This window comes from Vicugna pacos, chromosome 11, assembly GCF_048564905.1.
Source record: "Vicugna pacos chromosome 11, VicPac4, whole genome shotgun sequence".
NCBI lineage: Eukaryota > Metazoa > Chordata > Mammalia > Artiodactyla > Camelidae > Vicugna > Vicugna pacos.
The window spans coordinates 91,190,691-91,203,062 of record NC_132997.1 but is presented as its reverse complement, the minus strand read 5'-3'; the positions used below and the strand labels follow the sequence as shown (position 1 = coordinate 91,203,062).

Below are 12,372 nucleotides of genomic sequence, written 5' to 3'. Positions count from 1 at the left end.
GACATGTGACAGAATCACCTAGACTGTGTTGTATTTTCTTTCCCTTTTAAAAAAGACCTCACATCATGGAACTGACCTAAGACTTTTTGACCGCCAAGAAGCCCTAAGACGCTGTGAAAATCCCAGGGGAGAAAGATGATGACCTGGACTGAGGTGGTGGCGGTGGTGGAGGTGGAGAGAAGACCATGCATCCTTTGGGTGCCGGTTGGTGGGTGGGGGTGCGAGTGGAGCTGTCAGGAGTAAGTCTGGGGAGAGAAAGCAAGAGTTTGGCTTGGGTTTATCAAGTTTGGAGTGCGTAAGAGAAATCCGAGTGGAGATGTTGGCAGGCTGCACTGGAGACAACTCTAAAAAGGGGATAGGTGGCCAAGGGTTGGGGGGAGGAAGGGATGAACAGGGGAACACAGAGGATTTCTAGGGCAGGGGACTATTCTATATGATGCTATAGTAGTGGATACATGTCACACATTTGTCCAGACCACAGAAGGTACACCACCAGAGTGAACTCTAATGTAAACAAAGGGCGTTGGGTGATAATGACGTTATCAGTGTCCGTTCATGGATGGCAATACATACACCACCCTGGTGTGGGATGTAGATGGCGGGGGAGGCCGTGGGGTCAGGGAGTGAGCAGAACTCTCTGTACTTTCACTCAGTTTTGCTGTGAACCTAAAACTGCTCCAAAAAATCAGGGCTGCTTCAAAAAAGGGTAGATGTGGGGAATAGGCTGGGGACAGGAGATAAAGACAGGAGGGGGAAGGCTCAGAAGAAAGCCAAGGTGTGCTGGGTGTGGGCAGAAGTGCCCAGTGAGCGAACACTGCACGACCAAGGGCCTGGGGGGAGGGGGGCAGGCACTCCCAATCCAGCTTTACAAAAAGCCTGTGAGGTGAGTGTTCTTGGATGGAGACCCTCAAGCTCAGAAAGGTGAAAAAATCCACGGGGGTTTGAGCCCAGGACAAGACGCCTCCACCCATGACTCCGATGTCTGCCTTTGCAGAGCTCGACCTGGAGTAGTGCAAGGCCATGCAGCAGGAATTGGCGGGGTGGGGGATGAGGTTTTCAAGCGAGGCCTTTGCTAGAAGACAGGGCTCAGGGTTGAGGCCGCATCTTCCCTGAGCCCAGGAGAGAGTTGAATTCGGGGCCCTCATCAATGGGAAAAGAAAAAAAAAGTGCTTTTTGCCGTGGAAAGAAGGCGGCAAAACCCACAGTCCTGTTTGCCATCTCTAATTGTAGCCCCAGCTACCAGAATGTTAACTTGTGGTTGCAGGGAGGTATTTTCCTAATCATCATAAAAAGTAGCATATATCTTTTCATTTGCCTTTCCCTAACTAGGTCCAAAAATTCTTCTTCTCCCAGACTCAAAAGGGAGAATTTCAGTTATTTTCTACTTTTTTGGTTATGAGGACAAGTTCAGTTTGTCTTTTTCTTTTGGGGGAACAATCTGTGTCCTTGTTGTGACAGCTAGAGAAAACTGAATAAAGAGATGTTTTTTTTTCCAGAATGAATGTGGAAAGAATGTTTTGGCCAGCATGCCAGTCTCTGCTTATTCATTCGACAAACTTTTTCTGAGTAGCTGCCCTGAGCCAGGCACTAGCCTAACCATGGGGACGACAGAGATGAGTAAGACATGAGCTCGACCCTCATGAAGCTGACAGTATGCTTAAGACTTAAGACAAGGCCATAGAAAACCCCAAAGTGATGTGACAAGAGTGATGAGAATGAGAAAAATGTGTGCACAAAGCTTTCTTAGGTACCTGGGAAGTTTCTCTAACCCATGGAGAGGTGGGCAGGAAGGCTTGGCAGAACAGTGCTCAAATACCAATCAAGGTTATCTTTTCTTGGAATGAACAAATGGAGGACTCTGTTTATCCTCCCAGGGGAAGTCTCTGGCTGTAGACTGAGATTAGCTGCAGGCTACTCACTCCGCAATTCTGAACAGGCCATTGAAAGGCTCTAGCATGAAATTCCTTCTGGACTCTGGGCCTGAGACTCTAGGGTATTTCATTCCTTTTAGGACAAGGGAGATAAGCTTTAGACAGAGATCAGCAGACCAGGAAACTGGGCTTCTCCAGTGAGGAGTTCTCTATTTTAAATTGTCCCCCAGCCAATGAATCCCTGTGTGACTTAAGGAAAGCTGTTTAACCACAAGCAATTGCTTCAGCTTTCTGTTTGGAAAAGGAGTGATAAGCAGTGAAACTTCCTCTCCAAGGGCCAGAAGATCTGGGAATTTGGCTGCTGTGTTGGTCCTGTAAACAGATAAGGTAGGGGGTGGTCCCTGGGGAAAGAGAATCAGGCATGCCTTTCTTGACATAAAAGAAGCCATTTTTTGGCCTCAACCATTTTGTGATCTAAGCCTGGCCACAGTGCTTGCCCTTCAACAGGACTCAGTAATTAATTATTTTAAGGGAACAAAAGAATGCAGGAACAAATGACTGTTATCTGGCAAGAGAAGTAACTATAGCAAAGATAATGTATCAGCTGTAAAGACTCCCAGCTCTGTTTCAGTGGTAAAGATTGGCTGGAAGTGCTCAACCACCAGATCAACTGGAACCTAAGGGAGGATACTGACCTTTTCTGACTGTCATGACTTCAGTCAACTAAAGTTTGGACTCAGTCACACCCCAGCTCCTTCATGAATATGCATAAACTTCCTCAGTTTTGCTGTCCAGGAGACACTGCTTTTGGAAAGATCCTTATTTGCTGCAAGTAATAAATCCTTCCTTCTCTGGATCTTTGCCTGGGTTGTGTCTTTTGGCTCCACACTCACCAAGAAGTGAACTCAGTTTTTCAGGTAACAGGACTGGTGTTTGGAAAATACCCACTTAGAATCCACATCTTGTCACACTTACTGTAAGGCTACTGTATGATTTTTAATCATGTTTGATGAACTTGCTTCAAAGTACCATGCTCACCACTGAGCTCTTGGCTTTACTAATCAACCAAAAACAAATTCTGAATTTCTCCCAATTCTCCCAGTTTTGGCAAGAGAAGCCAAAATGGAAGGCCACACATCATCCCAAAGGTTTTTAGGACAACAAAACCTTGATGTGTCTGACCCATTTAGCTTATTAATGGACTAAAATTGCATTAATAATTCATTCCATTTCATCCTGAAGCCACATGGCTCTACCTCTGGCTGAAAGAGGAAAGGAATCCTTTTACAGAAAGTAATCCATCCAGGTTAACAAAAAAGTCAGCAGCAAGTATACAAATAAATACTTAGCTTCCCACATGGATTAGTCCTTTTTAAGTTGGGGTGACAAATAGAGACAAAGTATCGCTTTCCCAAGCATCCTGCTACTTAGAAGTTGGAGAGGAATTACTCCTTCCGAATCCGGGCCTAGGGACCCGACGACAGGGACCTTTACACCCGGAGGTTCCCAAAAAGGGGGGGAGGGGGAAGTTCTTCCCTGTCCTGGCTCCGGCTCCAGCCCAGGCCCCGCCCCGTTCGCCGAGGTCCCGCCCCTACAGGCCCCTCCGTAAATCCCGCCCCCTCTGCTTCTCGGTCGGCTGTGTGGCTCCCTTGTGCACTGAAGATGGCGGCCGCGGCGGGAAGGTTGCTCCGGGCTTCGGTGAGTGGCTGCCGGCGGGGCAGAGGCGCGGAGACCCTGCGGTGGTCCAACAGTGTGTCTCCCAGATAGAAGCCTGCTCCCCTGCATCCTGGGGGCCTTTCTCCCTTCTTAGAGGATGTCAGCAGGTAGCGGACCAGAGGCCTCCTCTGCGGAAGGCTCCCTGCGCCTGCGCAGGACCTCCCTCCCCCCTCACTCCTCGCGGTCCCCTCCCCATATCCCCCTTCGGTCCGAGTCGTGGGTCCCCGTCCCCTCTCCACCTAAGCACCTGGCCCCTGGTCCCGGTTCTGTAGCCGACTCTGTGACCTTGGAGAAGTGACTTCGCCTTTCCGAACTTTTTAACAGAATAATGCCTACCTCATGGGTTGCCGTGAGCATCCACTTAAATGCTGGATGAAAACCAAAATGCTAAAGTAACGGAAGTGCCTAAGTGCAAAAGGCACTTTTTTCCTCCTCCCCCCGCCCCCGAGGCCATCCCTGCTCTTTTCTCCCTGCAAAGCCTGTTACCCTCTAGCTATCCTCCCTCCCGTTTCTCACTGTGGGGGTCATCGCAGGCTCTTTCTTCTTCCTGAGTCATGCTGGACGCTGAAGTTGAGCGGACGTTTCCCTTGAGCCCTGTCCAAACTTTCCCAGAAACTGAACTTTGCTCTACTTATTTGCTTGTCTGTGGTGCTGTAAGGGCCTTGCCTTTTCTAAGGAAAACTTCGACATAGTAGAACGTGTTTAGTGGATCTTCTGGTAAAGGGCTTAATACACAGGGCCTGTCCAAGTCTCCTTGGTTGTTGTTAAAAGGATGTTTTATATTCTGATAATTCTCTTCTGCCTTGCAGTACCCCCTCCTTCATTTGTTTGTATGTATTTTAAGATAAAAGTTATGTATGTTTGAGGGATACATCGTGATTTGATATACATAGACGTAATGGAATGATTACAACAAGCTAATTAGTGTATCTTTTCACATAGCCTTGTGTGCGATGAGTTCACCTGAAATCTCAGCCTATTTGCAGTGTTCAATACAGTATTACGAAGTATGGTTATATAGTATGCTTGGTCCTTAGATCTCTAGACTTATTCATCCTACAAGACTGCAACTTTGTACACTTTGGCCAACATCTCCCCATCCTCCCTCCCCTCCACACCTCCTTACAGTCTTAAAGGATAAGGAAGCAGAAAGGAACTTTAAGAACGTGGAGACTCAGTCCATACTCTTAGAGTTCAAAGTTTTGTATTTTGTTCGCAGGAACAAGGACAGCCGAGGCCACTACTAGCCTGATGCCCTTTCAGCAGGGTTTCAGCCACCGTTCTGGGAATACTTCCTAATGTAAGGTGTTTTTCTTTTTAGATTGTCCGACACAGGAATGCCATTCCTTGGGGCATTTCTGCCTCTGCAGCCCTTAGGCCTTATGCCTCTCGAAGAATGTGGTTGACAAGTGCATTGTGGTCCAGTTCCAGTCAAGCAAAATTCACCTTTAGCACCAGTAAGTGCTGTAATGCGTTGGCTTGAACCAGATAATGGAAACATTTATCATCTCTGGACAGGGTCTCTGAACCCTGGCTGTATATTAGACTCACCTGGGGGAGCTTTTACAAACATAACACTGTTCCAGTCCCACTCCAAACAAATTCAGTCAGTCTCTGGGGTGAGACCAGAACATCAATACTTTTTAAAAGCTCACCAAGTGATTCCAATGTGCAGCTGGTGTTGAGAATCACGGAGGCAAACTGCCCTTGTGCCACATTTCCTTGTTGGTTCCAGAGGTTTTAATCGCCTGTGTCAAGGAACATGGAAGGGAGCCAGGACCCTCAGAGGCCTTCTGGGCCTGCTGTGTGCAAAGGGATGGGAGAGAGCTGGGGACTCAGAGTGCCGCTCCTAGAAGGTTTCTGCATTCAAACCTGTGGGCTGGCTCCACTTGCCACATTAGACCCATCTAGTGGGCCCTCCATGACCTGATTGATCTGAATGAAGTGCAGCTATTTCTTGAGACTTACACTCCATTCTCTAGAATATGGGCTTTGCTAAGGTCAGCCTCAGATAATGAATGGTATTTGAAAAATGCCTCCTTTAGATTTGTCCCATCTTTTTTTTTTTTTAATAGTGGTACTGGGGATTGAACCTAGGACCTCGTGCATGCTAAACATGTGCTCTGCCACTGAGCTGTTACATTCCCCCAGAATTTGTCCCACCTTTTAAGAAGCATTAAATGTAACATACATTAAATATAATGGTTTGGGTTATACACTTTAGTAAAACCTTTGTGTATGAAATATTCTAAAAAGTTTACCCCAGAACTTTAAAAAAATTTGTAGTAGTACTTTGATACCACAAGTTTAAAATTTTCCTTGTCACTTGTCCCAAACCCTTGCTCCCAACAGCTCCTCCTGTTTCTGAAGCCTAGGCATTTTGACACTTGGTCTCCTTTGTTAGAAGCATGTCTAACATGCCTTCCCAGTTAGAAGCATGTCCTCTCTAGTTATGACAGCTCTCCCATCCTTTCCTTTCTTCCTTTTTTTTTTCAGTGGGGGGAGGTAATTCGGTTTACTTATTTACTCTCCCCCACCTTCTTGCTGTTCCTTCTACCACACCCCTCCCTCCATACCTCTCACTTAGATAACAAATCACCTCCTAACGTCAGGCTCCCCTCTCCCTGCTCCTCTTACCCTCTGCTGCCCAGCTAATCTTCCTGAGAATAGCTGACTCATCTTCCACCTCCTACATGAAAACCTCCAGTGATTAGTTTCTTCTTTTAAGAACAGACTCATCAGCCTGATACTTAAGGGCCCTCCCAGCGTGACGTTCCACCAGCTTTGTCTCCTACCGTCTTCCTTCCCCATATACCTGTTCTCTATGTTCTAATCAGATTCTGCCATGGGCTACTCCCCATACCAGCCCTGTTCCTCTGTTCCATTTGCCCTGGTCTTGGCAAAATCCAAACCATGTTTAGAATCCACCTCCAGGCTCATGCTGTCCTCAAATTTTTTTTTTTTTTTTTTTTTTTACTGGAGGTACTGGGGATTGAACCCAGGACCTCATGTGTGCTAAGCATATGCTCTACCACTGAGCTGTACCCTCCCCCATGCTGTCCTGAATTCTTTGTTCATTCCATTCCTCATCTTTTGTCTTCTTTTTAGTTTACATGACACTTTGTATTGATGTACAATCTATGAAACTATGTACTATGGAAAAAAATTACCTAAGATGTACAGTTGAACCTTTAATTTATGCTACTAATTAACTATTGTGAGAGGTTTAAATAAAATCACATAGGTGCTTGATTTAACAAGTAAAACGTATGTGTGTGTTTATTTCAGGTTCCTCATACCATTTCCCTGCTGTCACCCAGCATGCGCCCTATTTTAAGGGTACGGCCGTTGTCAATGGAGAGTTCAAAGAACTAAGCCTTGAAGACTTTAAGGGGAAATATTTGGTGCTTTTCTTCTATCCTTTGGATTTGTAAGTGTATTTTCCATGATGCTTTAATGTCATTCTGAGAGCAAGCAAAGATCCCCGCTTCCCCACTGACATTGCCTGTCTCTAGTTACTCTTGTAGGAGGGGTAACCGTTATCACTGATTAGCTTGCATCTGTAGCTAATTTACAAGTGATAAATTTAGGGGGTGGAGTGGCATTCCTTTTAATGGGACAGGGTTTTCATATGGTTCTATTGTATGTACCCCAGTGCAGTGGTTCCTATAAGCCAGTCTTTGAGGAAGTTTTCACTGGTCTAGGGGAAGATGAGAAAAGTAAGGATTATAAAATGAATTTTCTCATAAAGCTACCTTATTTAAACAAAAATATTTCTTTATTTTTAGAATATGCCTCCCCCATGCCCATTTTTGCATATGATTCTTAAATAGAAAGGTGATAAAGTTGTTTTTCAAACTTTACTGGAGTATCATAGGGATCAGGAGTCCAGTGAGGATGGTTAACCATTTTACTTTTTTTCACTTTTAAGCAAATTGAACTAGTTTTTAGACACCTGTTGTTCATATTTTAAATCCTTGTTTTTAAATATACTGATGAGAATTTCTGCCCTTTTTCCCTAGCACCTTTGTGTGTCCTACAGAAATTATAGCTTTCAGTGACAAAGCCAATGAATTTCATGATGTGAACTGTGAAGTCATTGCAGTGTCAGTGGACTCCCACTTCAGCCATCTCGCCTGGATAAACACACCAAGGAAGGTACACACATCATTCACCTGGCCTCTGCACTTGTGATCTTAAAATCTGAAATCCCCTTAAAGACCAACCTAGAAGTTGTTAAAGCAGGACTAGTCAGAAATGGGCTATTTGTACATCCTAACCTGCTGGCACATGCTGTTAAAGCTCTATCGATATCTCCTGTAACGTTGCTTGTATTCACTCCCCACGACACGTGTATTTTCCAAGATACAAACAGTAATAGAGAGCAGACTCAGCAGGGCTTGGGAACAGCTGGGGACCGTTGCTTCCCCTCTCATCTGGACCCTGTAGATCCCTTGTACCCTGCAGGGCACGTGGTTTGGTGGTTAAGTTCTCTGATCTCACTATTCTGCATGATCAGTATTCTTGCCTAGAAACTTGCTTGGAAGAATCAGAATTTCTAGCTATGCTGCTGGACTATCAATATCAAATTAGTTAAAGTTTGGATTTTTTTTAATTTTCATTTTTATGCTTCAGAAGTTAATCTTCAACCAAAGGGATACTTTAAAAATTAGAGGAAGAAAAGTGTGTAGTATCACCTGGGTTCAAATCCTGCCTCTGCTCCTTTCTAGCTGTGACCTGGAGCAAGGTACTTAACTTTTGTGTGCCTTAGTCTGCTCGTCTATAAAGTGGCGATGAGGATGGTCTCTGCTCCAGGACGGTTGGAGACGGAAGAGAGTCCATAGAAAGCTTAGAGCAGCGCTCAGCCCATTGTTGGTGCTCAGTTACTGCTACCTATTACCATCACTGTGGGTCTCAAACACTGTGCCTCCTGGCCGAGGGTGTTGTGAGAGCGCACCATATAACCACCAGCCCTGTTTGCGTTTTTATTAGAATGGCGGTTTGGGCCACATGAACATCGCACTGTTGTCAGATTTGACTAAACAGATTTCCCGAGACTACGGTGTGCTGTTGGAGGGTGCTGGTCTGGCCCTAAGGTAAGATTCTGTTTCTTATGAACTTAAAATTGTTTTTCATGTTTAGCATCAATCCTTTGTCTGAGGGGATTTATAGAGACCTTGGTAAAGCATTTTTAAAACCCCAAATCCTCACTTTGTCTTTTAATAAGCACCGATAGATGCCTCCTGCAGGGGTTGTCAGTCTTTCAGAAATGGCTGAGACGTTTGCCCCCGGGTCTGTTTCTGAAGAAGGATACCACTTCTTAATGGTCACACTGCTCCGCTCTCCTTGACCATCTTGGAGCCACTCTCTGTGGGCACATTCCTGGCAGTGAAGCCATCAGACTGTTTGGAGACAGGGGTAACCAAGAGGGGTAGGAATCAATATCCTGGAATCTTGTCCAAGCATTGGAATCAGACTGGAGTTTGATTCCACGCCCCCCCCCCCTTTAAACTCAGCTACTTAACTGTATGATTTTGGGCAGGATACTTAACCTCTTTGAGTCCCATTCTTCCCGTAGCTAAAATGAAAATGTACCTCCCAGGTTGGTTTTGAGGATTAAATAAGGTGAGGCAGCCAAGGTTTTCAGCACAGGTCCTGGTAGCTATTGTGACCTCTTTCCCAGACTGCTGCCTTCCTGGGAGGGATGGAACTTGGCCTTTGAACTGGCATCTTGATGGCTGCTGAGTGAAGGAAGGATTGGATGGAACTTTCCCTCCAAGAAGCAGGCAGGGGCCCCACTTTGATGGGCCTCACAGGCCTTCTGGAAGCTGGCTTGAACCTGCTCACCTGCCCTCTGCTGTAGCTGACCTCTGGCCTGCTTGGATTATCCCTGGAATTTACTCTGGGGGCCACCCTGGAGCTTGGGTCCTTTTGACTCCAAGGAGATTACTGTCTTCCTTTAATAAATTAAGCTTCGCTTTGAGAGAGTTGGTAAGGGAAGGAGAAAAAGTGTGTGGCATTTTCCTCCCAGGATCCCCTTCCCTGTAGAGTCTTGCGAATTTTGCAGTTAACCTCCATCCTAGTTTCACTATTAGGACTGACAAAGGGATAGGAGCCAAGTCTGGCTTGTAAGATGAGGCTTGCTTTCTGGAGTGTGTGGGCCCTGCTCCATCCCAGCTCTGTGTCTGTATCTCCATCCGGCAGGAGCATGCACCAGGACCCCTTAGCCCCAGAACCTAGACTCCCAAGGGCCAGGCCCAGGGAGAGGGCGCTACCATTTTATATAGTGAGTTTTCTCTAAGTTGCCTTTTCCTCTGAGTGATTAACGCTTGGAATGCCACACCTTTGTAAGATGGACTGTTACAACTGAGGTTTTATGGCATATCTGCATATGTCATAGTCACACCAACACTCGTATAGAAGATGAACACAGATCCCTGGATGGGTCACCTCATTGCACTGCTGCCAAGTGATAAAGGGTGTTGGCCTTGGACAATCTGAGCATCAGAATAATAACTATAAGTGACTGAAACACATCAGATATATTTAAATCAATGATTTGAAGAATTCCAGGGAACCAGTTATTTGGAAAACTTTAAATAATGAAATAGTACTGTCTTTCCTGTATAAACTGTACTTCGGGGTAACAAAAAGAATGGTGGGCTCGGTTTTTCCTTTGGGTTTCTCCTTTGTGTAGACTTAAGGCCAGTATGTTCCTTCTGCAAAGATTTTTACCATGGGGGTTTCCCCTCCCTACCTAAGAATTTGCTAATTTTGTAAATATTTACTGAATATAGATAGAATACATCTCTGTCCCTTCCCATTTGCCTATGGTTTCTTGCCAAGATTTGATACAACAGCCCAAAGAATGCTTGCTAAATCACTAAGAAGGAGTCCTTGCTCTCTGTAGTTCAGTGACTTACAGATACTGTGTGACATTCAGGTCACATTTGTAAATGTGACCATACTGCCTGTTTTCCTAGTGCAGGTCCATCTTTTTGTACAAGGAAAGCCCCATTTTTAAGCATATGATAGAGTTTAATGCTCTATCAGGGAGAATTAAAGACAGAAAGGGGTAGAAGTTAGAGTCTTTCTAGCTCTGGTAATGTTGAGATACTAATGAGGATAAATTTGATGCAGAGGTCTCTTCATAATTGACCCCAATGGAGTCATCAAGCATTTGAGTGTCAATGATCTCCCAGTGGGCCGAAGCGTGGAAGAGACCCTCCGCTTGGTGAAGGCATTCCAGTTTGTGGAAACCCATGGAGAAGTCTGCCCAGCCAACTGGACACCGGATTCTCCTACAGTAGGTTTCTTTTCCAAAAGCATCAGGGCCTCAGCGGAGGGTCCCAGGTCCTCGTTGCCTCACGGGCTGCTGGCCTAGAATATCCACAGAAGAAGCCCTCTCTTGGACCAAGGGTGCAGATGGGTGAAGCTGCTAAGGGTGGGGGTGTTGTGGGACCAGGTACCAGACACCAAGCTGGCATTTGATGTAACTTTCATCTGTGTATTTTAAAAGAGACCAATCTTTAAAAAGTTGAAGAACTTTAGGGGGAGGGTATAGCTCAGTGGTAGAGTGCATGCCTAGCATGCATGAGGTCCTGGGTTCAATCCCCAGTACTTCCACTAAAAGAAAAAATAAGTAAACCTAATTACCCCCCCCCAAAAAAAAGAAAAGAAAAGTTAAAGATCTTTAGGTTAAAAATTGACGGCTTTCAACTCATTTTTGAGACTGTTATCATAAAGTCACTTACCCAGTGAAATCTTTTTGTATTTTCAGATCAAGCCACATCCGACTGCTTCCAAAGAATACTTTGAGAAAGTAAATCAGTAGATCATCCCATGTGCACCTGCGGCTTCCCATGCCAGAAAAGAACCACAGTTGGAACTCACTTTTAGCATTTCAAAGATGATTATTTCTAGAAGGCAAAAAAAAAAAAAAAAATCATGCTTATATTCGTAAATATTACTCTAAACGTTTTGTTTTTGTAACATTGGCCAAGGCTTTTAAAATGTGGTTTGCTGCTAACACAGAGTCCTTCATTGCCAGTGTATGGATGGCTGGCTAGTTTCTATAGGATGTGTGGTTCACCTGTTTCTTGGATCATGTCTTCAGTGGGAAAAGGAAACAACTCTTCTTGCTTAGCCTTACTTGAACCTTGGTGTACACCAGAGTAGTACAACGAGCACTGAAAGCTTCTGATCAAGGGTCCTGAAATTTTCTTCTTGAATCTCTGTATTAAATCGAATTTTCTTTTAAGGTAACAGAGATCATAGTTTTGAGTTATTAGCATCAGTGGTCTAATTTAACTCTTAGAGTTTATTTGATGGAAGCAACTGTGAATCATGTTTTTTAAAAAAAACTTACGGTGGCAAAGTGACTTAACTGATCATGCATGTTCCCCATCCTAGAGATTTATCGTTTATATAGTTACTTTACCTATTTTGTTAGCTGACCTACTGTCTACCTGCATTTCTAATATTGATTTGGGTGTAATTATAAAGGCTATTTATTGAATCTAGGAATTGCATTTTGAATTTGAATCCTTCATGCATTTGAATCATTGTAATTATTTTCTTTCCTGAAGTGCCCAATGTAAAAAAATATAATAAAGAACAGATTTTAAAATATGCATTGCAGATTGCATTTTGAACACCATTAATTCTTGGCTCAGTTTATGTTGTGGGGCTCTAGTTTTCCTTGTCTGATTATATCAACAAACTTACTAAGCATTTAACTCAGTGACTACAAACATGAATGAGATGCTGGCTCCACATACAAGGA

General features: G+C 44.6%; 1 protein-coding gene across 1 annotated transcript; it reads left to right on the top strand.

Moving 5' to 3' along the window:
- Positions 1 to 3,487: 3,487 nt before the first annotated feature.
- Positions 3,488 to 12,218, top strand: PRDX3 (peroxiredoxin 3). The gene is made up of 7 exons (XM_006200162.4): positions 3,488 to 3,569; positions 4,909 to 5,044; positions 6,876 to 7,017; positions 7,610 to 7,745; positions 8,580 to 8,683; positions 10,728 to 10,893; positions 11,368 to 12,218. Exons 1-7 carry the CDS (start codon positions 3,534 to 3,536, stop codon positions 11,419 to 11,421), a joined length of 774 nt encoding a protein of 257 aa, XP_006200224.2. The 5' UTR covers positions 3,488 to 3,533; the 3' UTR covers positions 11,422 to 12,218.
- Positions 12,219 to 12,372: the final 154 nt, after the last annotated feature.

What these genes read in the sequence shown, in the direction of transcription:
- PRDX3 (XM_006200162.4), top strand. Translation starts at nt 3,534, where the DNA reads ATGGCGGCCGCGGCGGGAAGGTTGCTCCGGGCTTCG. An exon ending in GAAGGTTGCTCCGGGCTTCG is followed by an intron (nt 3,570 to 4,908) that starts GTGAGTGGCTGC and finishes TTTTCTTTTTAG; the next exon opens with ATTGTCCGACACAGGAATGC. An exon ending in GGTGCTGGTCTGGCCCTAAG is followed by an intron (nt 8,684 to 10,727) that starts GTAAGATTCTGT and finishes AATTTGATGCAG; the next exon opens with AGGTCTCTTCATAATTGACC.